The sequence below is a fragment of the Ammospiza nelsoni genome, chromosome 19 (assembly GCF_027579445.1).
Source record: "Ammospiza nelsoni isolate bAmmNel1 chromosome 19, bAmmNel1.pri, whole genome shotgun sequence".
Classification (NCBI taxonomy): Eukaryota; Metazoa; Chordata; class Aves; order Passeriformes; family Passerellidae; genus Ammospiza; species Ammospiza nelsoni.
In genome coordinates this window covers 11,544,315-11,571,753 of record NC_080651.1, presented here as the reverse complement: position 1 = coordinate 11,571,753, position 27,439 = coordinate 11,544,315, and the positions used below count along the sequence as shown (strand labels likewise).

Below are 27,439 nucleotides of genomic sequence, written 5' to 3'. Positions count from 1 at the left end.
GTGGGGAAATGAACTCCCTGGATGCTTCCAGGGGGATCTGAGGGAGAAAGGTTTCCAGCACTCAAATTCCAGGGGATAAGGAGAAGCAGAGCACGGGTAGAAAGTGGAGCGGCTGTCTGCGAGCAGGCCTAGATGGAAGAGATTCTCTGAGGGCCGTCCCAAAAGGCCTCTTTTATTATCAGAAATTACAAATCCTTTTATCTTCCTCACCAGAGGAACAGCTTGTTTGAATTGCTGGGCTGTCACACTGGAATTAGATGCAAGAACCCCCCCACATCCATGACGTAGCGAAGAACTTACATAACGTAACTAAAAATAAGGTGATGGAGAGGCAGGGAGAGGCACTCTACTCCTGGCTGCTTGATGCTGAATCCTTCACTGGAGAGCCAGAGAGGTGCTGGTGTCTGGCTGAGGGAGCTGACTGTGTCTGGCCACGTGGGATGGGAGGGAAAGTGGCACCGTGGTGTCCCAGCAGCCACACAGGCAGCCAGGGATTCCTCGGGGGACACCTCCAGTGCCACAGCTGCTCCCTTTCCTCAGCCCCAGCGGGAAAGGGTTAACTGGGCACTCCAGAAACATGAGAAAAATCCTTCTCAGGGGCTGTAGATTCATCGCTGTGCTCTGGAGTGTGGAACCTCCGAGGCTGAAGCCAAAAGGAGACCCAGAGGCAGCCAGAGGGAGCAGCTGCCCCTCCTGGGCCTTGCCAGGGCTGGGAGGGAGAGCGGGAAGGGGAGCAGACACGGGAGGTTTGGGACCAAGGTATCGACCTGGGCTCCTTGTTCTGGGAACTGATGCATGTGAGGGAGAATAACGCACTCAGCAGCTTAACTGTTTCACTGCTTCTCACAGCAGAGAGCAGGGAGAGGAAGGCTCAGCCCAGGGGCACAGCCTGGCACTGGGGCTCCCTTTAACCACGGCCCACCCTGCGGAGAGCGGCCGTGCCCAGGGATGGGGACACTGGCCCTAGGGCACGGGCCTGCTCCTGGTGTCCCTCAGCAGGGCACAGGGGTGGGGACACTGGCTCTAGGGCCCCTGGTGTCCCTCAGCACCTGGCCAAAATCCACTGTTGTTGGCCCGAGGCATGGGAAGGACAGGGATGGCTTGGGTGTCCCACAGGGACCTGAGAGAGCTCTGGCAGGAGCCTCCCTTGGGAATCCTGGCTGCCCAGGTGGTGGGACAGCCTGGGGACAGCAAGGTGGGTGCCAGGGGCTGCTCTCCCTAGGGCTGAGCATCCCCAGCCGTAGTCATGGTGATGGCTCATCCCACCCTGGAGCATCCCACCCAAGGTCATCCCACCCTGCTCTCCTGGCTCCCTGCACAATGTGCACCCTCCTTCCCGACACCCCACAAACCACGGGCAGCTCTTCCTTCTCATCCCCTGGCCGGGGCACAGCTGGGGACGGAGCACAGCCCCAGAGAGGGGGTACAGCAAGGGATGGAGGGGGGGACAGCTCAGGGATGTGGGGCACAGCGAGAGCCGGGAGTGGGGTAAAGCAGGGGGATGTGTGGGGTTGTGGGCTGTGGGGTGAGGCACGGCAGGAGAGTAGGGTAGGTTATGGGGTGTGGGATGGGCAGTGGGGTGGAGGAGGGACATGGAGTGTGAACGGAATGGGGTGCAGCATGGGGAATGGGGATGGGGAATGGGGAGGGAATGAGAATGGGGAACGGGGAATGGGAATGGGGATGGGGAATGGGGGATGAGGATGGGAAATGAGAATGGGGAACGGGGAATGGGGATGGGGAACGAGCATGGAATGGAGAATGGGGATGGGGATGGGGGATGGGGGATGGGGAATGGGAATAGGGATGGGGAACGGGCATGGGTGATGGGCATGGGGAACGGGCATGTGATGCCGCACGGTGGGCACGGCGCGGTGCATCCCTCCCTCCCTCCCCCGCGCCGCTCGTACTCCCCTCGTTACTCCCAGCCCGGCACGGCCCGGAACAGCGCGGCTCCTCCCCGCGGGGCTGGCCGGGGCGGCGCGGGGCGGGCACGGCTCCGGGAGCCGATAAAAGGCTCGGCTGCCGCCGCTCCGCGCTCTGCCCGCGCTCTGCCCGCCCGGCTCCGCCCGCCCGCAGCCGCCCATGGTGCTGCCCGGCCCGCCCGGCATGGCCCGCTCCGAGGAGGTGCACCGCCTCACCGAGAATGTCTACAAGGTGAGTCCGCAACAGGTGCCCGCCCGCCTGCCTGCCTCGGAGTTATTGGAATTATCGTTGAATTATCGCGTTTCTCCTCCCCGGGACGCGCGGGGGCAGCGCGGGCGGAGGCGCCGCCGGGGCCGGCCCTGGGATGTGCCCGGAGCCGCTCGGCCGGGCCGGTGGGGCCGCTGGGGCACCCCGAGCCTTCCCCGGGTACCCCCGGGCACCCCGAGCCTTCCCCGGGCCCTCCCCGGGTACCTCCGGGCACCCCCGGGCCCTCCCCGGGCACCCCCAGCCTTCCCGGGGGTACCTACGGGCACCGGTGCCCCCGTGGGGATGCCCGAGCCCGGGTGGGCAGCGCTGTCCCCGCATCACCCCGCAGCGGGGCAGCCCCCGGCACTCTGCTCTGCCCCAAACCAGAGCCTTCCCCGTCCCCTGGAGTTCGGGAATTCTCAGTTTTCCCCTCTGCTTTGCTGCCCGCGTCCTGAGAAAACGCAACAATTCAATTTGTGTGGTTCGAGTTCCCCCCGAAGGAAGCGGTTTGTGCTCTGCTGGCTCTGAGAGCAGGAGTAATCAAACTGCTGTGGCCGAACGTGGAACGCAGGATGTCGTTTGTTAAACTGGGAAGCTTGCACGATTTCCTGTGATTTAAGGGCTTGGATTGAGTTACCTGGGAGCGCAGAGCAGGGAAGGAAAAAAAAGGAAAAAAAAAAAAAAAAAAGCTAGAAGAATGTAGTGCAGAAAGTACCGAGGCGGTGAAGTTGTGAAGTGCTGGTTTTGGAGATTCTGGGGTGTAACAGCGGTTCGGGCCGAGCTGTGGCACCCGAAATCTTGGTCGCTCTGAATCTTGGTGGCATTTTGCTGTGGTCCCTGGGGCTCCCTCGCAGCCTGGCAGCAGCTGCTGTGCCCCGACATGCCCCGTGCCCGCTGTCCTTGGGGCAGAGCTGGCACCCCGCGCTGTGCCCTGGCACTGCTGGCACCGCCTGGGCAAACAGGGGCTGGGAGCAGCCCCGGCCGTGACTCAGTTGTTGTTTGAGGTGTGGAGCCCTCGAAGCACGGGGATAATGGCAGGGTTGGGGTGCGGGTCACCGTCACCCCGGGCCCGGCCCAGGGCTGTCCGTCTGTCCCGGCACGTGTGGAGCCCATCCGGGGCTGAGGGGCCGCTGCTGCCCGGCTCTTCTGGGGCAGGGGGTGCCCGGGGTGGCAGCAGCCGGGGCTGGGGCTCTCCATGCGCTCTCCATCTCCAGGGAACTCCTCGGCTCCCCGGGATGCCGGTGGGAGCAGCCCCATGCAGGAGATGGAGCTGCTGGAGATCTCGTGGGTTCCCCCAAGATCAGTGTCTGGGTGCTGGGAGCTGCAGGAGGGTGGTCCTGGCTCCGGTTGTGTTCCTGTGGTGGGCAGAGGCTGCTCTGAAGCCAGCAGTGCTTTCCTGGCCTCCGGAGATGTGTGTGTGCCATGTGGTGCCTGCAGGAGCCTGGCGTGTCCCGGTTCCATTGAGGACTTCGGCCACTCTTGGGGCCACCTGGGGCTGGGGTCTTCTGGACCTGCTTGGGCTTTGGACTCCAAAACCAGTCCGGGTGCTTCAATCCCAGTCCTTCAATCCCCATTCCCCAGGTGGTTTTTTGGCCTGTGCAGGAGCCTGAGCCTTTCCACGGGCAGGAGGAGACAAACCCAGGGAGGGGGGCGATGCCACCGAGCCCCATCCTGCGGGGACCAGGCTGGGTGCCCGACCCTTGCCGTGCCCCCTGCCCATCCCGGGGCACCCCGATCCTTGCCGTGCCCCCTGCCCATCCCGGGGCACCCCGACCCTTGCCGTGCCCCCTGCCCATCCCGGGGCACCCCGACCCTTGCCATGCCGCTGCCCATCCCGGGGCACCCCGATCTTTGCCATGCCGCTGCCCATCCCGGCAGCTTTGGGTTGGCAGCAGCAGCCGCCCATGCCCATCCCCGTGCCCATGCCCGGCTCCGTCTCTCCCGGGCGCGGTGCCGGGAGCCAGCCCATTGTCATGGTTGTGCAGAAGCAGCGCTCGCCCTGGGAGTGAGTGTGCTAATGAGCTGGTGCAGGAGCTGTCAGCCGCCCCCGAGCCGATGCTGCCACTACAGGCAGCTGCCTACACGCGGGGAGTAATTACAGAGGGAGACGGAGGCTGCTGGCACCTTCCGCCAACGTGATCCCACCTTGGGCGCTGCTGATTCACTGCCACAGCCCCGATAGCGGCACAGCTGGGCCGGGCTCTGCCCCGAGCCCCCGGGGTGAGGATGAGGATGGGCAGCTCCCTCCCCGCCCAGCCCCTGCTCGGGATTGTCTTTTTGCAGAAAGCAGGGACTGGCAGATCTTCCTTCCCCCGAAGACAGATCTGTCTCCTCCTGCCAGATGAGATTATTGCCGTTTACAGCCCAACCTCCATTTCATTTTAAAGCCATTTTTCCGTGCGGGAGATGGGTTTGCAGTGGTGCTGTGCGAGTGGCTCTGCCTTTGAAGAGGTGTTTGCCTAACAACAGCCCCAACTCCAGGCTGAATTGTGGTGCAGGAAGGTGTGGACAGGATTCCCGAGGGTCCTTAGCTCCCCATCAGCCGTAATCAATTGTCCAGAAAGGTGTGGACACGATTCCTGAGGGTCCTTAGCTCCCCATCAGCTCTAATCCACGTTACTGGGGCACACAGCCTCTCCTCATGTCCTGAGGGATGGGAGTGATTCCTCCTCAAGGGGCTCTGAAGGGAAACCGTGGCTGCTTTGGTGTGTTTGGAGTGCAGGGATGATGAGTGTGGCACAGGAGGAAGGAGCCGGCCTGTGGCACCCCAAATTCCATGCCCTGGGCTTCCTGCAGCCCAGCCTTGGGAAACCTGGGGGGAGCACCCCAGGGCTCTGTGGTGAGCTGGGCTGTGGCACTGCCAGGGCTCTGAGCTGGGAATGCTGCTCCATCCTTCCATCCATCCTTCCATCCATCCTTCCATCCATCCTTCCATCCATCCTTCCATCCATCCTTCCATGCCAGGCTGGGAGAGCCCTCCTGGCCTCCCTGGAGATGGGACACCTTCAGGCAGGTGGGCAATGAGGTGTTGGCGAGCAGCGGCTCCTGCCTGCCCAGGGTGTCCCACGCTGCTGGAGCTGGGTGCTGCTCCCGGGGTGTCCCTGAGGTGCTGCTCCCCATCCCCAGGTGCTGCTCCCCTCCCCTGGTACTGATGCCCAGGTGCTGCTGTGCCCTCATGCCCGTGGTGCTGAGCCTGCCCTGGGTAAGGTTTCAGCCCTGCTGCTCGTGTTGCAGGGCAGCAGGGCACAGGGCACACAGCTCCTCTGGGCACAGCCTGGGGCTCAGCCCCTGGTGCCACCTCTCCGGGCACCCTCCTGGCTCCTGGGGGAGATGCCAGCCCCAAGGATTTGAGGATGGCCCAGCCTTGCAGGGGTGGGTGCTGAGGGTGTTCCCACAGTGCTGGGGGCTCTGAGCCCCCTCTGGATCCTCATCCCAGCTCTCCTCAAGTCCAGACCCCAACACAGCTCATTCAGAGCTCTTTCCCTGAGTCTTGGGTGCCCTCGTCCTCTGGCATGACAGCCAGGAGAAACTCAATGCCTTTAGATGGGGACTGATTTTTCCTTGACTTTCCCCCCTGATTTTCCCTGGGCTCCTTCTTGACAGAAACTTGGCTCTTGAAACCCCCAGGGCTGTTCCTGATGGTGCCAGGCAGGACAAGCTGTGATGGAGGAGGCAGCACTGGGCTTTGCTGGGCATTAAATATTGATGGCAAAATGATGAAAGTGCTCCTGGAGCGGGGCTGACCCATTTAGGCACAAAACTTCCTTGGGGCTGAGCTGTTCCTGCAGTGTGGCAGTGGCAGGGAGAGTCCCCTGGTGCCGTCCTGTCCCTCCAGCCTGCTCCTCGTGGTCACCCAGGGAATCATGAGTGTAACCCAGGGATGGGGATTACCCAGGGGATCATTGTGGTCAACCAGGGAATCCTCATGGTCACCCAGGGAATCCCTGGCTGGGCCCTGTGCAGGGTCAGCCGTGCAGGGAACCACAAAATCCTTAAAAATGTTGGAAAACCCCTCTGAGCCCATCAGATCCAACCGTTCCCTCAGTGCTGGAGCCACGTCCCCAGATGCCACATCCACGTGGCTTTGGAGCCCTTCCAGGGATGTTTTGGGAATGCTGCCCTTCAGCTGTTGAGCAGGACTTGCCTGAGCCACTTCCAGCTTAAATTCAGGATTGAGGAGCTGGAATTCCATGATCCTTGTGGGCTCCTTCCAGCTCAGGGTGTTTTACTCTTTCCCCTGATCCCAAACTTTTCCTCGTGGGTTAATTTAGGGCTTGGAGCATCCTGGCTGCAGCTGGAGTGTGCTCAGAGGGCAGAAAGGGACCTTGTTTGTGCTGCCTCTTCCCCCAGCCCAGGGAGCAGGGCTGTGTCCTGGAGACCTTGTGCTTTGCATTAGTTTCATTTTTGGCAGCTGAACAAAGCCGTGCCAGTCCCGGGGAGCTGAGTGGTATTACCCAGGGAATTCAGCTCAGTGGAACAAAGCAAAGCCCTTTCAACCCTTGGCTGCCAGGTTTTGTGTCTGTGTTTTTCTGAACTCTGCCCAGGCAGCCCATGGAAGGCAAACAACTTGTGGGTGCTGCTGAGGGGGCAAAAATCTGGGGAAAATGGGATTTGCTTTCATTGCCACAGTGCCACTGGATATTTGCTTTGCTGCTGGTGTCCTGCAAGCCTGGATTCACCTCTCCTGAGGGGGACAGAGCCCTTGGTGCCCCCAGAGAGGGGATGAGCCCTGTGCTGGCAAGGGAGCAGCTCCAGCACGTCCCTGGTGTGAGGGTGATACTGCTGAGCCATCCCATGGCACAAATTGTCCCTGTTCATTCCCCACTGCTCCTCCTTGCCATGGGGGTGATGCTGCTGAGCCATCCCATGGCACAAACCCGTTCATTTCCCAGTTTCTCCTTGCCAGGTCTCTCACCTGGAGCAGGGTGAGAAGGCTCTGGAGTCACCTTCTCTTCCCACCCTGGAGAGAGAGCACGGCTTGCAAAGGGCTATTTTTATTTTTATTTTTATTTTTATCTCTGGGGTGAGGAGCCCTTGTCACTGCTCTCATCCTGCCAGGCTGTTTTTGTTGGAGGCTCCAGACAATGTTTTAAAAACATTCACTTTCAGCAAACTTCCTCCTGGGGGCTGGTGGATTTTATTTGGCCAGCTCAGAGTCACCTTCCCGCTCCTTCAGCCGCCCCACGAGCCCCTCTGGGGGATTTTATCTCTTTATTTGTTGCTTTAAAATGTCTGCTGTGGATCCGCGGGGAGCAGGACCTGCCCTGAGCAGTGCCAGGGCTGGGCTGTGCTTTGATTCCCCCTGCTTTGGGCGAGCTGTGCTGGATTTTGGCCGGTGCTTTGCCCGGGGAGGCTGTTCCATCATTAATTCCCCGGGTTTCATGCTCAGGACGATGTGTTTACACGGGCACTGCTGAGAAAATCACACTATTTACATATCCCCGTGCACGTCCTCGTACACAAACACTGCTCTGAACCTGCGAGCCGCCCAAAAATCTCCTCCCTGCAGAAATTCTGCCAACATTTCTGCTGCTTAACTCTTGCTCAGGCTCAGAGAGCTTGGGCTGAGCCTGAGTGTGGGGCAGGGGATTGTCCCTGTCCCTGCTGTGGGCAGGGCATTGTCCCTGTCCCTGCCATGGCCGCTGATCCCAGCCTCTGGCTGATCCATGGGACAGCCCAGGAGCATTTTGGACTGGAGTTAGACCTGATGTGGGCGGGATGGAGCAATCCTCCAGTGCTAATTAACTGCTCTGCAATTGTCTCCTGCAGGCGGAGAGCACCTGGCTTGTTGCTACAGGTTCGTTTCTCTCCTCTCAGGCTGAGCGCATCCACCAAAGTGCTCTGAGCTGCCCCAAAACGGCTTCCAGGGGCCCTGGTGTTGGCCTGCAGCCTTAATTAGCGGGGCAGCTCCTCGTTAGCCTCCACAGTCATCTCCTGCCCTTTGCAGCGGTGGCTGGTGCTGTGGGGACATCCCCGGCCTGGCAGGACGAGCAGATCCCTCCTGAAACAGCAGCACTGGGGTGATGCCACCCCTCTGGCTGTGCCCCACACGGATCCTGCCCACAGGAGCCCCAGAAGGGCTCTGGCTGAGCCCTGCACACGTGGGGAGACGACAGTTCAGCTGTGGGGAGGCAATTCAGCTGTCAGAGCCGAGGCCCGGGCAGCAGGGACTGACTGGGATAAAAATGCCTCGGGCAGAAAATGAGCTTTATAGTGTTGGGGCAGCCTGAGATGAGGTGACAGATGCTTAATCAGCTTATTCCCTATAAGTGTCTGCCTGCCTTCCCTCCCTGCCCGGGCTGGGGCTGTGCCAGCAGCCTGGGGGTGCAGAGCCCCTGTTCCCAGCAGGGATGCCCCATTCCCATCTGCAATGCCCTGTTCCCAGCAGGGATGCCCCATTCCCATCTGCAATGCCCTGTTCACAGCAGGGATGCCCCATTCCCAGCAGGAATTGCCCCCATTCCCAGCGGCAATTCCTCATTCCCAGCAGCAATGCCCCAGGAATTACCCCTGTTCCCAGCAGGAATTGCCCCCCATTCCCAGCACCAATGCCCGTGGTGCATCCCCCCTCGGGGGCACTCTCAGCTCCATTTTCTGGTGCCACCTGGGCAGGACGGTGTCCCCGAGGTGGGGCAGGGGCTCAGGCCCCGCTCTGGGGCTGGGCTGGGTGCAGAGGATCCAGGCAGGAATGGGGATCTGGGATTTTGGGGTGGGCCGAGGGCCCTGCCAGGGAGGGCTGTGCGCACACAGAGCCCTCCTTGTTCTCCTGAGCCGATTATTCCTCCCCCCATCCGAGCTGAGGGCCCTGGGGCCAGGCAGGAGAGCTCAGGGTGTGTGCACCCTCACCCTGGGCAGTGCCAGGGGACCCTGGTGCCATCCTGGTGTCATCCTGGCGCAGCTCAGGGAGTGCTGCCCACGCTCAGCCCATCCTGGGCAGTGCCAAGGGGCCCTGGTGCCATCCCTGGCACAGCTCAGGGGGTGCTGAGGGCTCTGCTCTGCCCCACCCTGGCTGCACATTTGGGATTCTGTTCTCTGTGCCCATCCTGAGGTTGGGACATCACCTGCCACCATCCCCAGCTCTTGGGTCACCTCCCTGGCTGGTCTGAGGCTGCTGCTGCCCCAAACAGCCACCTACAGTTGCTATTATGGTTATTTTTTATATATCTGGTAATTTTCTGGTTGGTGCGTTCACTTTCCTGGGGAAGCACCTGGTGCTGGGGCACTGCAGACCCCCCTTGTTCCTTATTCCTGTCCCTCGTGGTCTCAGACCCACCATGGTCTTCCTCAGTGGAGGATCCTGGGGCCTCTAGTAGGGAGATGGGAGGATTATTTTTTGTTGTTGTTCTCTTTTTGTATTTATCAGGACAGAGCTGCTCACCCCACTCCCCATGACCCCTGCTAATCCCATGTTCTCTCCCCTTTAGACGATCATGGAGCAGTTCAACCCCAGCCTCAGGAATTTCATTTCTATGGGGAAGACCTATGAAAAAGCCTTAGCAAGTAAGTGACATTGGGGCTGCCAGGCTGGGGAGGGGGAAAGCTGCAAAATCTTTAAGGTTTTTGTGGAAAATCTTTGGGGGGTTTTGTGGAAAATCTTTGGGGGTTTTGTTGAAAATCTTGGGGGTTTTTGTGGAAAAGTTCCTTGTTCCCATGGGGAAGGAATTGGAGGGTGGTGATGTGCAAGGCCATGGATCCAGGAGGGATTGCTGGGAGGCAGCAGGATAACAAAACACATCTGCAAACAGTTCTTTAAATGTTTGTTTAAAGTATTGAGAATGGAGGTTTTAAGCCCTGTTTAAAGAGGTGCTGTTGAAATGTTTAAATTGCCCAGAAGAATGAAGAGAAGGGAAAAGCCCCCAAGTGTTGATGGCAGCTCTTGATTGGGAATGCAGGGAGGTGCCATTAGGGAGGTGTGGATTTAAGTGATCAAAAGGAAGCTAGGAATTGATTAAACCCCAAAATGGGCTATTTTGACTTAAACTGGCTTTGTGCACTGCCTGGGCCCTCCTCGGCTGGGTTTAAAGGAGCTTTAAGCTCTGCTCCACCCAGAGCTGTGTTTTTCCAGGGAGGGCTCTGCACCCTTCAGAGCTGCACGTGTCTCCTGGATTTGATTTTGGAATAATCCCAGTGAAAATGTCCGTGGGGCAGAGCCTGTCATCACCTTCAGCCGGGGGGAAATATTCCCTTTGGTGCCTGAAGCGTCAGGGTTGGGACCTGACCTTTGGGGAGGATCCTGCTCCCTGCCTGCAGCACCTTTCCTTTTTCCTTTTTCCTTTTTCCTTTTTCCTTTTTCCTTTTTCCTTTTTCCTTTTTCCTTTTTCCTTTTTCCTTTTTCCTTTTTCCTTTTTCCTTTTTCCTTTTTCCTTTCCCTTCCCCTCAGGTGAGCTCCTGGCCATTCCCAGGAGGGTTTTTGAGCCCTCCCCCTGTCCCCAGGTGCAGACACAGGACACAGCGTCCTGCCAGCTGGGCACTGCTTTGAGCTGGGGTTTAATGGCTCACCCAGCGTGACGGGGCAGTGCCCGTCCAGCTCCACTGCCCAGGGCCCTCTGAGCCCCGGCAAGGGGGCACAGGGCACCTTCCACACAGGCAGCAGGGGCACAGAAATTCCAGGGGCACAGGGCACCCTCCCCACAGGCAGCAGCTTTCCCCAAATTCCAGGGACACAGAAATTCCAGGGGCACAGGGCATCTCTTTCCATAAATTCCAGGGGCTCAGGGCACCTTTGCCCCTGGCAGCATCTTTCCCCAAATCCCAGGGCATCCCAGCAGAATGGGGCTCCTGGTTTGGCACTGCCTTTCCCTGCTGGTTCCCTCCTGGCAGCACAGTCAGGTCTGACAGGGGAGGAGCTGCTGACCCTTGGGACTGTGTTGGACTGTGGTTTTTATTGATTCTCCTGATGTTTAACCACCTGGGGGAGGTGGAGCTGTTTGTGCTGCCCTGTCCCACCACTCTGGGATGAGCACTGGGATCGCTGCCTCTGTGCCTTTCCCACATCCCTGCTGTGCAGCCAGGGATCTTCCTGTGATTTTTAACTTGGCCTGGCTCATCCCTGCCCTGCTCTGAGCTGGGGCAGCTGGAGGAAGGGCAGAGCCCAGGGGGCAGAGCAGAGGCAGCGCTGGAAGCTGGAGCTGGGGCTGTACAGCGCGTTCTGTGATTAGAGGAAACCCCCTGCTTATCTGATTAGAGTCAGTGTGGAGCTGGAATGTCAACAAACAAGGCTGAGCTGTAATGAAAGTCTGTGATATTCAATTATTCTGCAGTGAGTTCTCCCAGCAGCCCCATGCTTGCGCTGCAATGGAAACCACCACAGTCCTGCGTGCACCTTTTTAAATCCTGAATTACCCTGTAATCTCACTGCTGCAGCTCCCTGTGCTGCCTTTCCTCTGTTTGTTGTGTGCTCCCTCCCCGTGGGGTTGGGCCCTTGGAGGTAATTTAGCCTATTTTAGTGTCCAGAGCCTCCTCAGTGCCCCAGAAGTTCCAACAGCCTTTAAGGAGAGCATAACCTCATTTTTTGGTGCTTTTTAGGCATGACATATGCAGCCAAGGGGTACTTTGATGCCCTGGTGAAGATGGGGGAGCTGGCCAGTGAAAGCCAAGGATCAAAAGAGTTGGGTAAGTCCCCGTTTGCTGCTGAATGGAGATTGCTGGAGATTCCCAGGGCTGAAGCAGATCTTTGGTGCTGCTGGGGAGCGGAGCTCAGCGTGGAGCTGGCCCTGCTGTGTCTCAGTGTCTCTGGATTTACTGATGATGCAGCCTGGAAAGCCCCTGGTACCCTGAGTGTCAGGGCTCCGCCCCAGGGCGGTTTTGTGGTGGTTTGTTCTCATTTGGAGAAGGGGAAGCAGCGGATTTTGGCCGGGGAGCTGGGGCTGAGCTGCCCCTCTGGAGGGGCAGGGGAGAGGAAAAGGGGCACACATGGGGGTCCCCCAGTGCTGTGGGGCTGGAACTGTGCCCTGCCTGCAGCAGCTCTGCCCTGCTGGAGCCTCCCTGTGCCCGCTGCCAGGGTTCGTGTTTGCCCAGTCCGTGGCAAACACCACGAGCTGTGGCTGCTGCTGCCTCCTTCCCCTTTCTTCCCCCTTCATTTCTCAGGAAATCCTTTAAAGGGCAGCTGCTTTTCCAGCCTCCCTCCTGCCCAGGCATCCTCCTGTGTCCTTCCTCCTTACAGCCCTGCTCTGGGGGGACCCTCCAAGGGTCTGAGGGGACCCTCCAAGGTCCTCCCCATGCTTTGAGGGGACCCTCCGAGGTCCCCTCATGGTCTAAGGTGACCATCCCAGGTCCTCCTATAGTTTGAGGGGACCCTCCCAGCTCTCCCCATGGTTTGGGGTGACCCTCCCAGCTCTCCCCATGGTTTGGGGTGACCCTCCCAGCTCTCCCCATGGTTTTGGGGTGACTCTCCCAGGTCCCCCCATGGTATAAGTTGACCTTCCCATCTCAGCCCGTGGTTTGAAGCGACCCTCCAAGGTCCTCCCTCAGTTTGAGGGGACTCTCCCAGCTCCCCCCATAGTTTGGGATGAATCTCCCTGCTCCCCTCATGCTTTGAGGTGGCTGTCCCAGCTGCCCCTGGGATGCTGCACCTTGTTAAGGCTCTCATGGAATGAACTGGGCCTTGGTCTGCTGTGTGTGCAGTCCCAGGTGAGCCCCTCCTCCTCCTCCTCCTCCTCCTCCTCCCCCTCTGCCTCCCGCAGCTCTGGCCAAGCACTCATTAAAGCCTCTCTCCGGGGCAGGCAATTAGCAGAGCTGGAGCTGGAAGGGCTCTGAGGGCTGCAGGCGCCCCTGGGCTCGGCTTTGGTGTCAGAGCTGCTCCCCCAGCCCCGCTGCTGCTGCTGCCTGGGAACGGTGCTGGGGAAGCCGAGGGTGTCTATGGAAACCGAGGCTGGATTAGAGCTGCCTGCAGCAATCTGCTGCTGTTTAATAAATAAAACAAAGAGTCCTGTGTGCTGCAGAGCCTGGAGGAGCTGCCCCTGCTGCTCTCTGGGGCTGGGCACAGCCAGCTCTGCCCTCCTCTCCTGCCAGGGAGCTTGGGGCAGCCTGGGCAGGAGCATGGGCAGTGCCAGGTCTGCTCACACCTGGATTTGGGCACTTCTGGCCTTTTTTCCTCACCCAGGGACAGGGATTTGCTGTCCTTGGTGCCATCTCCATGTATGTGGCTGGAGGATTTTGGTTTGAGATGCTGCTTGGGGCAGCCTGAGCAGGGGCAGGAGCCTGGGCAGCCCCATCCTGGCTTTGGGCACCTCTGGCCACGTTTCTTCACCCAAGGACAAGGATTTGGTGTTCTGCTCACCCTTCACACCTGGCTCTGGGCACTCCTGGCCCTGCTTCTTCGCCCAGAACAGGGGTTTGGTGTCCTTGGTGCCATCTCCCCGTGTGTGGCTGGAGCATTTTGGGGTATGAAGTGTTCCTACATCGCTGCTCCTTCCCCTGCTGGCGTGGGCACATCCCAGGGAGGCTCCTGGCTGTTCCTGAGCCTCTGCTGATGCTGCTGATGTTTGCTGTGATGTGGCAGCTGCCCCGGGCATGAGAGAGCCCAGATAACATTGGTGGCTGCAGCTTGGTGGAGCTGAGAGCAGCTGGGGCAGAGCTCCCTCCCAGCAGGGCTGGCAGTGTCAGCAGGGCTGGGGCTGCTCTGGGCCAGGGTGCTCCAAGCCCCATCCAGCCTGGCCTTGGGCACTGCCCGGGATGGAGAATTCATTTTAGAGCTATAAATAGGAATTCTCTTGATTGCTGCTTCTATTCCAAAATAGGAATTCTCTTAATTGTTCCTTCCAATGGAAGGGACCTTAAAGCCCCTCCAGTGCCACCCCTGCCATGGCAGGGACACCCCATTGTCCCAGGTGCTCCAACCTGGCCTGGGACACTGCCAGGGATGTGGGGAAATCACTTTAGAGCAATAAATAGGAATTCTTTCCATTGCTGTTTCCATTAATGATGTGTCCCCAGCTCCCTCCCTGAGTGGGATTTTCTTCCATGAGTTTTTAGGGAAAGCCGCTTCAAGCAGGGAAGGTGTAGGTTGGATATTGGGAAGAAATTTGTCACCAAAAGAGTAATAAAGCACTGGAATGCTCTTCCCAGGGAGGTGGTACAATCACCATCGCTGGATGTGTTTAAAAAAGGACTGGACATGGCACTGGGTGCTAGAGTTGAGGTGTCAAGGCACAGGTTGGACTTGATCTTAGAGGTCTTTCCCAACCTCATTATTCTGGGATTCTGAGATTCTGTGACACACTCTGACTCCCAGGAGAGCACTGCATTTTGACCTGAGGCCATGGAAAAGGCTCCTAAAATGGATAGATAGCACTGAGATTATGGCTGTGCAGTTGATTAGAAGTGTGTAATGTCACTTTTCTGCCAAAATCCGGCAGGCAGAAAGGCAGGGATGGGACCTGGGATGGAGCTGGAAGGAGAAGTGGGGGGCTGAGATTGGGGCGGCCCAAAGAGCAGATGTTGGAGCTCTGGATGCTGAGGATTTTAGCGTTTCTGTGCTCACACATGTGTTTAAAAAAAGCCTGGCCATGGCACTGGGTGCCACAATCCAGCTGAGGTGTCAGGGCACAGGTTGGACTCGGTGATCTCGGAGCTCTCTTTGAACCTCGTTATTCTGTGGTTGTGTGAAGGTGTCAGCCAGGACTGGGATGCTCTGTCAGGACTGCAGCTCATGTTCCTGCATGGGGAAAAGCTGAGGTGATTGTTTTCCCTGCACACCCTCTCTGTGCTGAGCTGGGTGCTTGTCCCTGCCGTCCCTTCTGCCCCAGGACTTGTCCCAAGGCAGGGGACACCTGCAGGTTCCTCTCCTGGGACACAGAGCCCGCTGGAGCTCAGCTCCTGCCCAGCACGGGGCATTTCCTGAATTCCCCATGGGATTTTGGGAGCTGTGTGCAGACAGGATAATCCTGTGTGGGAAAGGAAGGGTGGCAGCAGGAGCAGCAGTAATGCCCTGCAGCTCTAATCGGCTCTGGGGGCTCAGTTCCAGGTGCAGTGTCTGCTGGGGCTGGCTGGGCTTTGGGGGCGGTAGAACTGGGGCTTTGGGGTGTCCCCAACCCCATGGAGCTGTCATTGTCCCAGGGCAGCAGAAGTCACTCTGCCCTGTGCAGGTCCCTGGCGTTTGGGATGGGCTCTGTGCCCTTGAGAGGCTCCCAGGTCTGTTCTTCGCCCCTTGGATGTGGTGGTTTTAGGGAAAATAATTGGGGAATAATTCTGTAAGTAATAAATAATTTAGGGAAAATAATTTTGGGGAAGATGATCTGAAATGAGGAGCCTATGTCTGCCCAGATAATCTGAAATGAGGAGCCTGTGTCTGCCCAGGGAAGGTTTGCAGCCCCTTCCAACAGCTCCAGCTCCTGCCCGAGTCCTCAGGTGACTTTGGCCCTTGCCCAGCTCCTCCTGGCTCCCTTGGATGCTGCTCAAAATGTCATTTCTTTCGTCCTTCTCGAAAACTGGGCCGTGGCAAAGTCATGGGGAGGGGTTTTGTTGTGCTGCAGAGCAGAGCTGGAGCGTGTCCCCCGGGATGTGGGGCTGAGCAGCTCCTGCAGGCTGGGGGCGCATTTTGGGAGTGCATTTTGCTGTCTGGAGGTGCCTGGGGAGGGTAAAGCTGCCCTGGGTGACACACGGGCTGTGAAAGGGCAGCAATTACCGAGCCATTGTGCAGCTGAAAGGAGCCCCTGGCACATCATGGCTTTTTATTTCCACCCTAAAATCGGGATGTGGCATCTTGATGGCTTGGGAGAGATTTCACAGCTCATCCAGCCCCACCCCTGCCATGGCAGGGACACCTTCCACTGTCCTGGGTGCTCCAAGCCCTGTCTGGGACATTGCCATGCATCCAGGGCCATCCCTGGCTCCAGGCTCTGGCAGTTCAGGGGCTTTGTGCTGCACCAGATCCTTTAGGATCAACCTGGAATTGGGTTTGGGGATGGTTTGGGCAGGTGCTCCCTGCCCTGCAGAGTGTGGATGGGGTGGAGATGGATCCCATAGGGATGGAGAGGGATCCCACAGGTGTGCACAGGGGTGGATATGGATCCCACAGGTGCCCAAGGTCCCCCTGCAGCCCCAAGGGGCTCAGTGACTGCTGGGGCTGGGTTTGGTGCCCACTGGGACCCAGTCAGGGCAGTGCCCAGGGGCACACAGAGCTCCAGGAAATATTTTCCTGTGGTTTGTGGCAGTGTCCCTGCTCTGGAGATGAGCTCCTTTTGGGGATCCTTTAAATTTGGGCTTAACAAGGCACCTGACACCTTGTGGGTGACAGCTTGTGCTGCTGGAGGAAGGGAGGCTGCAGGAATGAGGGTGCAGAGACACCTCTGAAAGACTCTGCTGCCTTGGGAAGGGCTTTTCCAGCCTTCTGCTGCCTTTGATGGGGTTTTTCTGCTGCCTCCATCCCTGCCATGAGGAGCAGACAGCCCAGGCTGGTTCTCTCTCACCACCTGTGTTGGGAGGAGGAGGAGGAGGAGGAGGAGGGTTGTGAATGAGCATCTGCGAGGCCCATGTGGCCTGGCTGGGGCTGCCAGCGAGTGGCAGAGGTGTGCAGAGTCTGGGTGTCACCTTCCCTGCGATGGTGACAGCTCCCAGGGTCCCCACCTGCCCTGGGCCTGGGCTGGGGGTCCTGCAGGGATGCTGGGGGGCACCTGAATTAACCAGTACGGCCCTGAATTAACCAGTACAGCCCTGAATTAACCAGTGCCACCAGTACAGCTCTGAATTAACCAGTACAGCTCTGAATTAACCAGTACAGCTCTGAATTAACCAGTACAGCTCTAAATTAACCAGTACAGCCCTGAATTAACCAGTACAGCCCTGAATTAACCAGTACAGCTCTAAATTAACCAGTACAGCCCTGAATTAACCAGTACAGCTCTAAATTAACCAGTACGGCCCTGAATTAACCAGTACAGCCCTGAATTAACCAGTACAGCTCTAAATTAACCAGTACGGCCCTGAATTAACCAGTACAGCCCTGAATTAACCAGTGCCACCAGTACAGCTCCTGGGCACTCACTGGGCTTGTCCATCCTGGCACAGCCCCAGCCCTGGCCCCATCCAGGGGGGCTGTGGGGGGCACACAACATCCCAGGGGTGCACCCCAGTGCTGTCTCCCTGCTGGAAGGCTCCGTGGCCACTGCCCAGCCTGATGGGACCCATGAGCTGGGAGCCCCATCCAGGCTGCCTCGGGAAGCTCTGCGGCTGCTCCCTTTACCTGATGTGTTATAAACAAAGGAAAATTGCCCCTGGCAGTGCCAGGCGGGGCTGGTGAGTTATCAGCACATGGCCCAGTGCTGGGGCTGGCAGAAGTGAAACCCTGGTGGGGAGGAAAGGGATGAGTCAGCGGCACAGGAGAAGCTGATTGTTTGGTTTCCCCAAGCTGATTGTTGATTCCCCGAGCTGATTGTTCCAACACGATGATTGTGTCCCTAAGCTGATTGTTGTTCCCCAAGCTGATGGTTCCCCCAAGCTGATTGCTGTTCCCTCACACACTCGTGGTTCCCCCATGCTGATGGTTCCCCCAAGCTGATGGTTCCCCCAAGCTGATTGCTGTTCCCTCACACACTCGTGGTTCCCCCAAGCTGATGGTTCCCCTAAGCTGATTGTTGTTCCCTCACACACTCGTGGTTCCCCCATGCTGATGGTTCCCCCATGCTGATTGCTGTTCCCTCACACACTCGTGGTTCCCCCAAGCTGATGGTTCCCCCATGCTGATTGCTGTTCCCTCACACACTCGTGGTTCCCCCATGCTGATGTTCCCCCAAGCTGATTGCTGTTCCCTCACACACTCGTGGTTCCCCCATGCTGATCGCTGTTCCCTCACACACTCGTGGTTCCCCCATGCTGATGGTTTCCCCGCGCCGTCTCCTTCCCCCTGCACACAGATGCTGCAGCTCAGGGCCTGGCCTGGGCTGGAAGGGGCTGCTCTGAGCCTGGGGCACGCTGTGCTGCTCTGGGGGAGCACACAAACCCTGCAGGGGCTCTCAAAAGGAATTGCTCAGGCTGGAAGAGCCCTCAGGGTCACTAAAGCACCCTGCAGGGGTTCCCAGAGGGAGGGCTCAGGCTGTAAAAGCCCTCAGGGTCACCAAGGCCACCTTTACCCCGTGCCCCCAGGTGCCACCTCTGCCTGTGATGGGTTTTGCTTTAAATTTGGCTGCAGCAGATCCTCAGCACCAAGGTGCTGTGTGAGCAGGGTCAGTGCTGGCTGGTGTTTGGGGGATGTGCCCAAGTCCTGACCCTGATCCTGGGGTACCCATGGTGCTGCTGGTGGGAGATGGTCCCTGGCACTGACCCTTGCAGGGCATCCTGGGCTGCTGCAGCCCTGCCCACCTTCTGTCTCTGAGCAGTTTACTCCGTGATTAATGCATCCTTGGTGTTTCCATTACAATTTACCCACATCCTGTTTTACAGGGGGGTCAGAAAATAACCCTGGGTCTGAGGGCTGCAGAGCAAACCCTGGGGAGCTGCCACTGCTGCACCCTGTGCAGGGGCAAAGCCGCCTGTCCTGGTGCCAGCAGGGATGTGGAACAACCTGTTTGCCCGCCGTGGGTGGGTGTGGAAGGGCAGGGCCCTCGGCAGTGCTGTGGTTCCTCTCCAGGGTGACACTGTGAGTCAGCCTGAGCACAGCTCCTCCTCTGTGGCCGTGCTCACAGGGGTCTGAGGGTCTGACTCCGTGCTTCAGAAGGCTTCATTTATTGTTCTAAGATATATATCGCATTAAAACTACACTAAAAAAATAGAAAAAGTTCTCCTCAGAAGGCTAAGCTAAGAATAAAAAAGAAGAAATCAAGGTCTGTGGCTCAGACAGAGAGAAAGCTAGCTCTGCCGTGATTGGCCATTAATTTTAAACATTTACACGACACCAATCACAGATCTACTTGTTGCGTTCTGAAGTAGCAAATAACCATTGTTTACATGTTGTTTCTGAGGCTTCTCAGAAAGAAAAATCGTAAAGAAAGGTTTTTAATGAAAAGATGTGTGTGACACTCCTCGCCATGCCGGGCTCTCTGTGCGCCCTGAGTGGTTTCCCTCCTGCAGGATGTGTGTTCTGGCTCTGTCCTGCGCCCAGGGCAGTTCAGGGGTTAATCCCCAAATCCCTGATGGGAACGGCCCTGCCGTGGGTGGCTCTGCTGCTGCCAGGGCTGCCACACAGCCCCAAACCCGGCCCTGCCACCCTGGGGTGTTCCCCCACAGTTTCACCTTGGCACAGAGCCACAGGCTCCTGTCCAGGGCAGATTTTGGGCTCTTGAGGTTTCCCAGCTGCCGTGGTGTCCCTTGGTCGCAGTTCAGTTCATCCCTGTGGCTCTGGGATGGGTTTGGGGTGAGATGTTCAGTCTCCCATGGTCTGTAGGGTTTTGTGAAGCAGCTCACAGTGTGCAGGTCTGTGACCGTGGTCACAGGGGTTTTCAGGATGAGAGGAGAGACGAGAATGATGACTGTATGATCAGAAGGCTTGATTTATTATTTTTTTATATATATATATTACATTATAACTATACTAAAAAGAAACAGAAGAAAAAGGTTTCTTCAGAAGGCTAGCTAAGCTAAGAATACAAAAGAAGAAAAAAGAATGAAAACAAAGGCAGCTCTCTCGGACTCTTGTCTGAGATAGCTCCTTCTTGATTGGCCATTAATTATAAACATTCAAGATGGCCTAATCAAGAATCTACCTGTTGCATTCCACAGCAGCAGATAACCATTGTTTACATTCATTTTCTGAGGCCTCAGCTTCCCAGAAGGGAAAATCTTAAAGAAAAAATTTTTAGTGAAAAAGATGTCTGCAACACAGGTCCTTTTGTGGGACCCCCTGGGCACCCCCCCTTTGTTTGTGGGGCACCCTGGGCACCTTTCCCTTTGTTTCTGGACACCCTGGGCATCCCTCCCTTTGTGGGGTGCCCCGGGCACCTCTCCCTTTGTTTGTGGGGCACCCTGGGCACTGTTGCAGCCCAGGGGCACAGGGGACAGCGGCCCTGGCACAGGCAGTGCCACAGCCAGGCCTGGCACTGCAGCACAGGGGGCAGAGCCTGCCCAGGAAGGGATTTCAGTGTTTGCAGAAGGGTTTGGGACGCAGAGTGTGGTGCAGAGCAGGGATTGCTGCGGGCAGGAGGGCACAGGGAGGTTGTTCTGGTGGTGCTGACACTCAGCTGGGCCATGGCCCACGTGCCCAGGGACATTGGGGACAGGCTGGGGCTGACCCAGCTGTGCTGGGGGAGGCTCCCCCTCATTGCTCACCCCAGGGAGATGCTGCCTTCATGTACAAACAGCCCCACAGGGGCTGGGAGCCTCCTGGGAAGCTGCAGCCTGCCGTGGTGGGAGGAAAAGCTTCCAGAGGCAGCCCTGAGAGGAGCTGACAGAGCTGGGCTGTCCCTCTGACCCACACACAGGGCTCCTGGTGCTGGCTGTGCTCCTGGGGGATGCTCTGAGTGTGTCTGGGCTGCTGCTGAGGCAGGACACAGCCCTTCCTGCAGGAACAGCGCTGGGCGTGGGCTGCAGCACGGGGAAAACCAGGAAAATGAGAGGAAGTGCCAGAACAGAGCTGGGAGTGCCCGGCTGCAGAGCAGAGCTGGGATCCCCTGGGTGCAGAGCAGAGCTGGGAGTGCCTGGGTGCAGGACAGAGCTGGGATCCCCTGGGTGCAGAGCAGAGCTGGGATCCCCTGGGTGCAGAGCAGAGCTGGGATCCCCTGGGTGCAGAGCAGAGCTGGGAGTGCCTGGCTGCAGAGCAGAGCTGGGATCCCCTGGGTGCAGAACAGAGCTGGGATCCCCTGGGTGCAGAACAGAGCTGGGATCCCATGGGTGCAGAGCAGAGCTGGGATCCCGTGGGTGCAGGACAGAGCTGGGATCCCATGGGTGCAGGGGGGATCCCAGGGCTGTGCCTGTCCTGTGCCCTGCTCTGAGTGCCAGGGCTGTGCCTGTCCCTGTGCTGGGCCTGGGGGCAAGGGTTGCCCCTGGATTTGGGGTCCTGCTCCTGGTTCCCCCTGCCTCCCAAGGTTTGTCAGTCTGTCCCAGTGTCCCAGGTGGGCTCATTGCAGCTCCCCAGGGTGGGCACAGGGGTCCCCCAGGTGTGTCTGGGTGCTCTCCTGGCTGCTGCCTCGCCCTGGGTGCCCCTGTGCTCGGTGCCCCAAGCCCTCCCTGTGCTGTCTTGCAGGGGACGTGCTGTTCCAGATGGCCGAGGTGCACAGGCAGATCCAGAACCAGCTGGAGGAAATGGTGAGTGCCCAGCCTGGCGTGCCAGGGCACTGGGAAATGCATTGTCCAGATGCCACCAGCCCCTCTGGCACGGCTTTGCTGAGCTCCAGAGGCTCTGCAGTGCTTGGGCATCCTCTTTGTGCCCGTCCCAGTGCCCCCCAAGCAATGCCTGTGTGTTTCCTCTCTCCTGCAGCTCAAGTCCTTCCACAACGAGCTCCTGACGCAGCTGGAGCAGAAGGTGGAGCTGGACTCCCGGTACCTGAGTGTGAGTCCGTGTGTCCGTGTGTCTGTCAGTCTGGCACTGCCCTGGGGCTTTCCTGTGGCACAGCGAGCCACAGCTCCTGTCCCTGCCCACAGCTGGGTGGCACCATGCCCAGGACAGTGTCCCCTGTGTGCCCTGGGCTATGGGGGTCCCCCTGTCCCCTGTGTGTCCCCCCTGTGTCCCCTGGGCTTTGAGGGTGCCCCTTTCCCAGAGCTGGGTGTCACTGGTGTCACCATGCCCAGGACAGTGTCCCCTCTGTCCCCTGCGTGCTCTCTGGGTTTTGGGGATCCCTCTGCTCACAGCTGGGTGTCACCACATCCAGGACAGTGTCCCCTGGGCTCTGTGGCTCTGTCCCTGTCCCCCCTGGCACTGGCAGGGCTCAGAGCTGTCCCCTGTGGTTCCAGGCTGCCCTGAAGAAGTACCAGACGGAGCAGAGGAGCAAGGGGGACTCGCTGGACAAGTGCCAGGCTGAGCTGAAGAAGCTGCGCAAGAAGAGCCAGGGCAGCAAGAACCCCCAGAAATACTCGGACAAGGAGCTGCAGGTACGGCTGGGGACACACCTGGGGACATCAGGGGCACAGCGAGAGCTGCAGGTACAGCTGGGGACACACCTGGGGACATCAGGGGGACAGCGAGAGCTGCAGGTACAGCTGGGGACACACCTGGGGACATCAGGGGGACAGCGAGAGCTGCAGGCAGGGCTGGGGACACACCTGGGGACATCAGGGGCACAGTGAGAGCTGCAGGTACAGCTGGGGACACACCTGGGGACATCAGGGGCACAGTGAGAGCTGCAGGTATGGCTGGGGACACACCTGGGGACATCAGGGGCACAGTGAGAGCTGCAGGTACGGCTGGGGACACTGGGGGACACCAGAGGGATAAGGAGCTGCAGGCAGGGCTGGGGACACTGGGGGACACCCCTGGGGCTGGTGGGGCTGTGCCAAGGCCCCGGGGAAGGTGTGGGTGGCAGGGGGTGGCAGCCAGCCCTGGCACAGGCTGTTCCCATGGGCACAGTGGGGCTGGAGCTGCCCACCCCTGCTGCAGCCTCCTGTGCCACTGCTGTCACCCCAGCAATGGCCCCAGGAGCATCAATTCCTGCTGTGCCCGTTCCATGGTGCCCAGGAGGGTGGGGTTTGGTGTTTTCTGGTGGTTTTGGTGGTTTCTTGTGTTTCTGGTGTTTTCCTGTGCATTTTCTGTGCCCGTGCCCCCTCCTGCGGGGGTGGCAGTGGTGAATCAGAGCAGTGTGATGTGTGCTGGGGGTGGGCACGGGGGTGGCACAGCTCCCACGGAGGGGGAGCCAGGCTTGGCTCTCACTGAGGGGCACCCCGGGCACCTCCTGGCAGTGCCCAGGGGCTGTGCCACTCGTGGGATCCAGAATAGGGGTTTGTGCCCTGTGCCCTCTGCTGTGCCCTCCTCCCTGTGGGCTTGGCCCCATCCAGGGATCCCCAGGGGTTCCTGATGCCCCAGGGTGCCCAGGGTGGCACAGAACCAGGGTGGCACCAGGGGTGCTGGGACAGGGAAGGTGAATTCCTGCAGCAGGAATGGTTTGGTCCTGTGCCCAGGGCAGGGGTGTGTGATGTTGGCACCAGGGGCTGTTCCTCACATGTCAGAGATCTGGGTCTGCTGAAGGGCACCTGGACACTGGGGGTGCTCCTGGGGGTGAATTTGGGGGCATTTGGTGATATTTAGTCTCTGGCAGAGTGATGTTTGTGCTGGGGGAGTGGCACAAACTGGTTCATTGCCAGGTGTGTTGAGCTGGCCCCAAGCCACCCCCGTGGCCCCTTGCCCAAGCCCTGGTGGTGTCCTGGGAGCTGCTGCAGCCCCTGGGGATGGCTTGGGGTGCTGATGGGTTTGGGGTGCTGATGCTGTGCTGATGCTGTGCTGATGGGTTTGGGGTGCTGATGCTGCTCCAGGCTGTGCCAGGGGAGCGCAGCCCCACCAGCCAGGGCTGCTGCAGTCTCCCCATGCCCTGGTTCCTTCTCCTCGTGGGAGAAGCTGCTGCTGAGGGAAGTGTCGCCTCCTTGGAGGCAGCAGTCACATCTTGCTCTTCTGGAGGCTGGTGCTGTGAAGCTGCTGGAGCAGCTGCCAGCCAGGAGTCTGGTGCTCTGTCATCATCTCCATTCATGTTTAATGCTGCAGGAAGCAGGGCTGGCTCCTCTCTGCCTCTGCACCACCTGTGGAGTGACCACAGCCTGTCACCACCTGCCAGGGAGAGGGGACACGTGGTGACAGTGACAGGGCTGTCCTGCAGGGACCCCGGGCTTTATGTAATGTGTGCCAGAGTCAGAGCAGCTCTGGGGCCACCCTGGCCCTGCTTTGGCAGGGGGGACAGCCCTGGGCTGTGCTCCCACCCTGCTGGATGGGTCAGAGAGCCCAGAGCAGGAGCTCAGACATCTCAGCTGTCCCATTCACACCTGTCCCACTCAGCTGCTCCCCTTTATAAACAGAAATAAACCCTGGGGTCCAGCAGGGACTGCACACGGGGAGCAGAGGCTTTGGAGCAGGGCTGGAGGGGGTGAGATGCTCACAGGTTCCTGCTGGAGGCTGCTCCTGAGCTGCACCATCCCCTCATGGCATGGACAGGGCTGGTCCGGGCTGCTCTGCACGTCCCAAATCACCTGGCCCTGTCTCCTGCTGCTTTTGGGGAGTTTTCCCAATGAGTGTTGCAGCCCTGGTCTGCAGCCCAGCCTCACTGAGCAGCTGTGAGCCAGCTCCAAGGGCTGCAGGAGCTGTCCCAGCTCCCAGGGCAGCAGCAATGCTGGGGTTGGGGTTATTCCTGCTGAGTGTCACATTAAACCAGGCTTTTACTCCTTGGGAATCAGCCCTGAGCTGCTGTTCCACACCAGGAGTGAGGGCTGGGAGCCTCACGTGCCTCATCTTCCTCACTGAGTGACTGAGGTGGGGCTTGACCCTGCTGAAAACCAGAACAAACCAACCCCACTCACTTCACAGCTCTGATGAAGAGGAATGAGAACAATATTAAGATTAAACAATGGCCAAGGAAGCTCAAGTGGTGTAATTTCATTAAAGGCTGGTAGTGATCAGGCCGTGAAATCAAGGTCATGATGGGTTTGGGACCTGGATTGAATCAGCAGCTCAGCAATGAAGTTATGTCGGTTCAAAGTATTTATCAAATCATATTAGCACTGTGAGCAATTGGATTTCTGCGTGGGGCTGAGACAAAACTGGCTGTAATTCAGCTCAAACAGCAGAGCTGGGGCTGGCTGTTTGTCCTGAAAGGCTCTGCCTGGCCCAGGTGACCCTGGGTGGGCACTGGGGCCGAGCTCAGCCCCTGCCTTCACCCAGCCCTGCTCCAAATGGGAATATCTCAAACATTAAACACCACTGTGCCAAATAACCTGTGGGGTTTTATCAGCTTTTTGTCATTGAAACCTCATTTGGGTATTCCCATCAGGAGAAATAATTTTAGGTGTAGGTCAGGCAGCTGGAAATGGCAGAGTCTGCACAAACCAGGTTATGAGGTTGGTGTGAAAGTCAAATGGGGAAGGACTCTGAGCTCAGCAGCTCCAGGGGACTCTGACCAGGTTTGGCTGGGATTGAGGCTGAGGGAAAACAGAGAAGAGAAGAGAAGAGAAGAGAAGAGAAGAGAAGAGAAGAGAAGAGAAGAGAAGAGAAGAGAAGAGAAGAGAAGAGAAGAGAAGAGAAGAGAAGAGAAGAGAAGAGAAGAGAAGAGAAGAGAAGAGAAGAGAAGAGAAGAGAAGAGAAGAGAAGAGAAGAGAAGAGAAGAGAAGAGCCCCTTCCAGTATCTAAGGCTCCAAGACAGGGACTTGGGACAAAGTGTGGAGTGACAGACAGGGGGAATGGCTGTCCAGAGGGCAGGGCTGGATGGGATATTGGCAGAAATTCCCATTCCAGTCAGGGTGAGGCCCTGGCAGAGGGTGCCAGAGGGGCTGTGGCTGCCCCTGGATCCAGGGGACGTTCCTGTGCAGCTCAGGGCTGTGCCATGAGCCCTTGGTACCAGAACTGTGCAGACTGAGCTGCTGCTCACGCTGTCCCTGCACTGGGGAAGGGTTTGGGTAAGAAAAGGTGAGGCTGGCTGGAGCCAGCATTCCCCTCTGCTCTGCTCTCTGGGTTTTATGTAACAGCCCATGTGTGCAGGGCTGGGGCTGCTGCAGATGTGACAAACCAGGGCAGACAGCCCTGCCCAGGGGAGGGGGCAGCCTGGCGTGCCCAGCTCTGGGGCTGCCTCCCTCCCCTGGCTCCCTGCTCTGCCTTTGCCATCACCCTGGATATCCATCAGCAGCCCTGGCCAGCTCTCATCCCATGGAGCTGAGCAGGGGAGGCTGATGGGGAGCACATCAGGGCTGCCCTCGGTGTTGGGGAGCACATCAGGGCTGCCCTCAGTGATGGGGAGCACATCAGGGCTGCCCTCAGTGATGGGCTGTTCCTGGCTGGACACAGCCCCCAGCCTGCCTGGGTGGCACACGGGGCTGGGGGGCTGCGGGAGGGGACAGTGCCACCCCCAAGGCTGCTCCAGGCCCTGCCAGGTGCCCCACAAGCAGCAGTTTGGGAATGGGGAAAAGCTCTGCGGAATTTGTGAATTTTCCTCATTTTGGGAATGAGGAAAAGGATCCCTCACTTTGCCTCTGTGTGTGCTGGGGTTTCAGCAGCTTTGCCTGCTCAGATGCCCTTCCCCTGCTCATCAACCCAACTTCTATTTTACCCTATCCCATTTCTAGCTCTTCTCCCCCGTGGCTGCCTAAGCAAACCCTCCCTTCTCTCTGTGTTTGCTCCTCCCAGGTATTTCAGGCTGCTGCATCGATCCAGCACAGCCCTCTCCCTTCCCTGACCTTTCCTTTCTCTTTTCTCACTGCTCCTGCCCAACCCTTCCTTGGCATGGGAGCTGCAGTGGGCACAGCCCTCCCTGCCCTGCATCCCTCCTGATGCTGGGTGGAATCGTGCCTGCTGCGTGCTCCCCTTGGCTTTCTGGCCCCAAAATTCAGGGCTGGGCTGTGCTGGTGACCCCAGGACCGCTCCTGCCTGCTCAGGGTCCCCTCCTGTCCCTGGGGCTGGCGCTTGGCTCAGCCTGGTGGGTGCCCAACACACCAGGAATGATCTGGAGTGATGATTTCAGTGTGGAGCTCAGCCCTTGGCTGCTGTTCCCCCTGTCTGCACGTTCCTGGCTGGGATGGCAGCTCTGAACTCAGTTCCCAGCCAGGCTGGGCTGGAGCTGCTCCACCTGCACTGACAGCACTGTGTGCTCCTGCAGCTCCTGCAGCTCAGGGCTCAGCATTTCTCAGCTGCTCCTGGATCTCCATCACTGAGCTGTCGCCGTGCTGGCCTTGGGGAGGTGGCAGGGCTCTGTGCCCTCTCTGCCTTTTTGTGTGCCCTCCCTGCCTTTCTGTGCAGGGTGGCTTTGGCACTGCCACCATGGCAGGGTGGCGCTGGCACTGCCCTCCATGCTAGGGTGGCTTTGGCACAGGCACTGCCCACTGTGGCAGGAATGGATTTGGCTTTGCCAGTGCTCACCATGGCAGGGTGGCTTTGGGACAGTCACTGCCCACCATGGCAGGGTGGCTTTGTCTTTGGCACTGCCCACCGTGGCAGGGTGGCTTTGGCACTGTCACTGCCCTCTGTGGCTCCATCCCCGCTCCTGTGCCCACCATGGGGGTCCCTGGCTGAGCCCCTCTGTACCAGGGGTGCCCAGGAGCCCTGCCTGTGCCAGCCTGGCCCCGTGGCACGTCCTGGCAGGCTCCCAGTGCCCAGGGCTGTGCCCCACGTGCTGACACTGCTAATTAGGTCAGCACTGCACTGGAAGTGTTTGCGGGAGGGGGGCCACGGCACGGGGGAGTTATTTGAGGCCTCTCCAACCTAGAAACCCAGAAAAGG

General features: G+C 58.8%; 1 protein-coding gene across 3 annotated transcripts in view; it reads left to right on the top strand.

Moving 5' to 3' along the window:
- Window positions 1–2,050: 2,050 nt before the first annotated feature.
- Window positions 2,051–27,439, top strand: part of BAIAP2 (BAR/IMD domain containing adaptor protein 2) — a 40,838-nt gene continuing 15,449 nt past the window's right edge. For all 3 annotated transcript variants that reach the window (XM_059485973.1, XM_059485975.1, XM_059485974.1), the window contains exons 1-6: window positions 2,051–2,157; window positions 9,597–9,672; window positions 11,698–11,784; window positions 21,284–21,345; window positions 21,518–21,589; window positions 21,991–22,128. In XM_059485973.1, coding sequence (XP_059341956.1) covers window positions 2,086–2,157; window positions 9,597–9,672; window positions 11,698–11,784; window positions 21,284–21,345; window positions 21,518–21,589; window positions 21,991–22,128 — 507 coding nt within the window. In that variant the 5' untranslated portion in view covers window positions 2,051–2,085. The remainder of the gene's footprint in view (window positions 2,158–9,596; window positions 9,673–11,697; window positions 11,785–21,283; window positions 21,346–21,517; window positions 21,590–21,990; window positions 22,129–27,439) is intronic.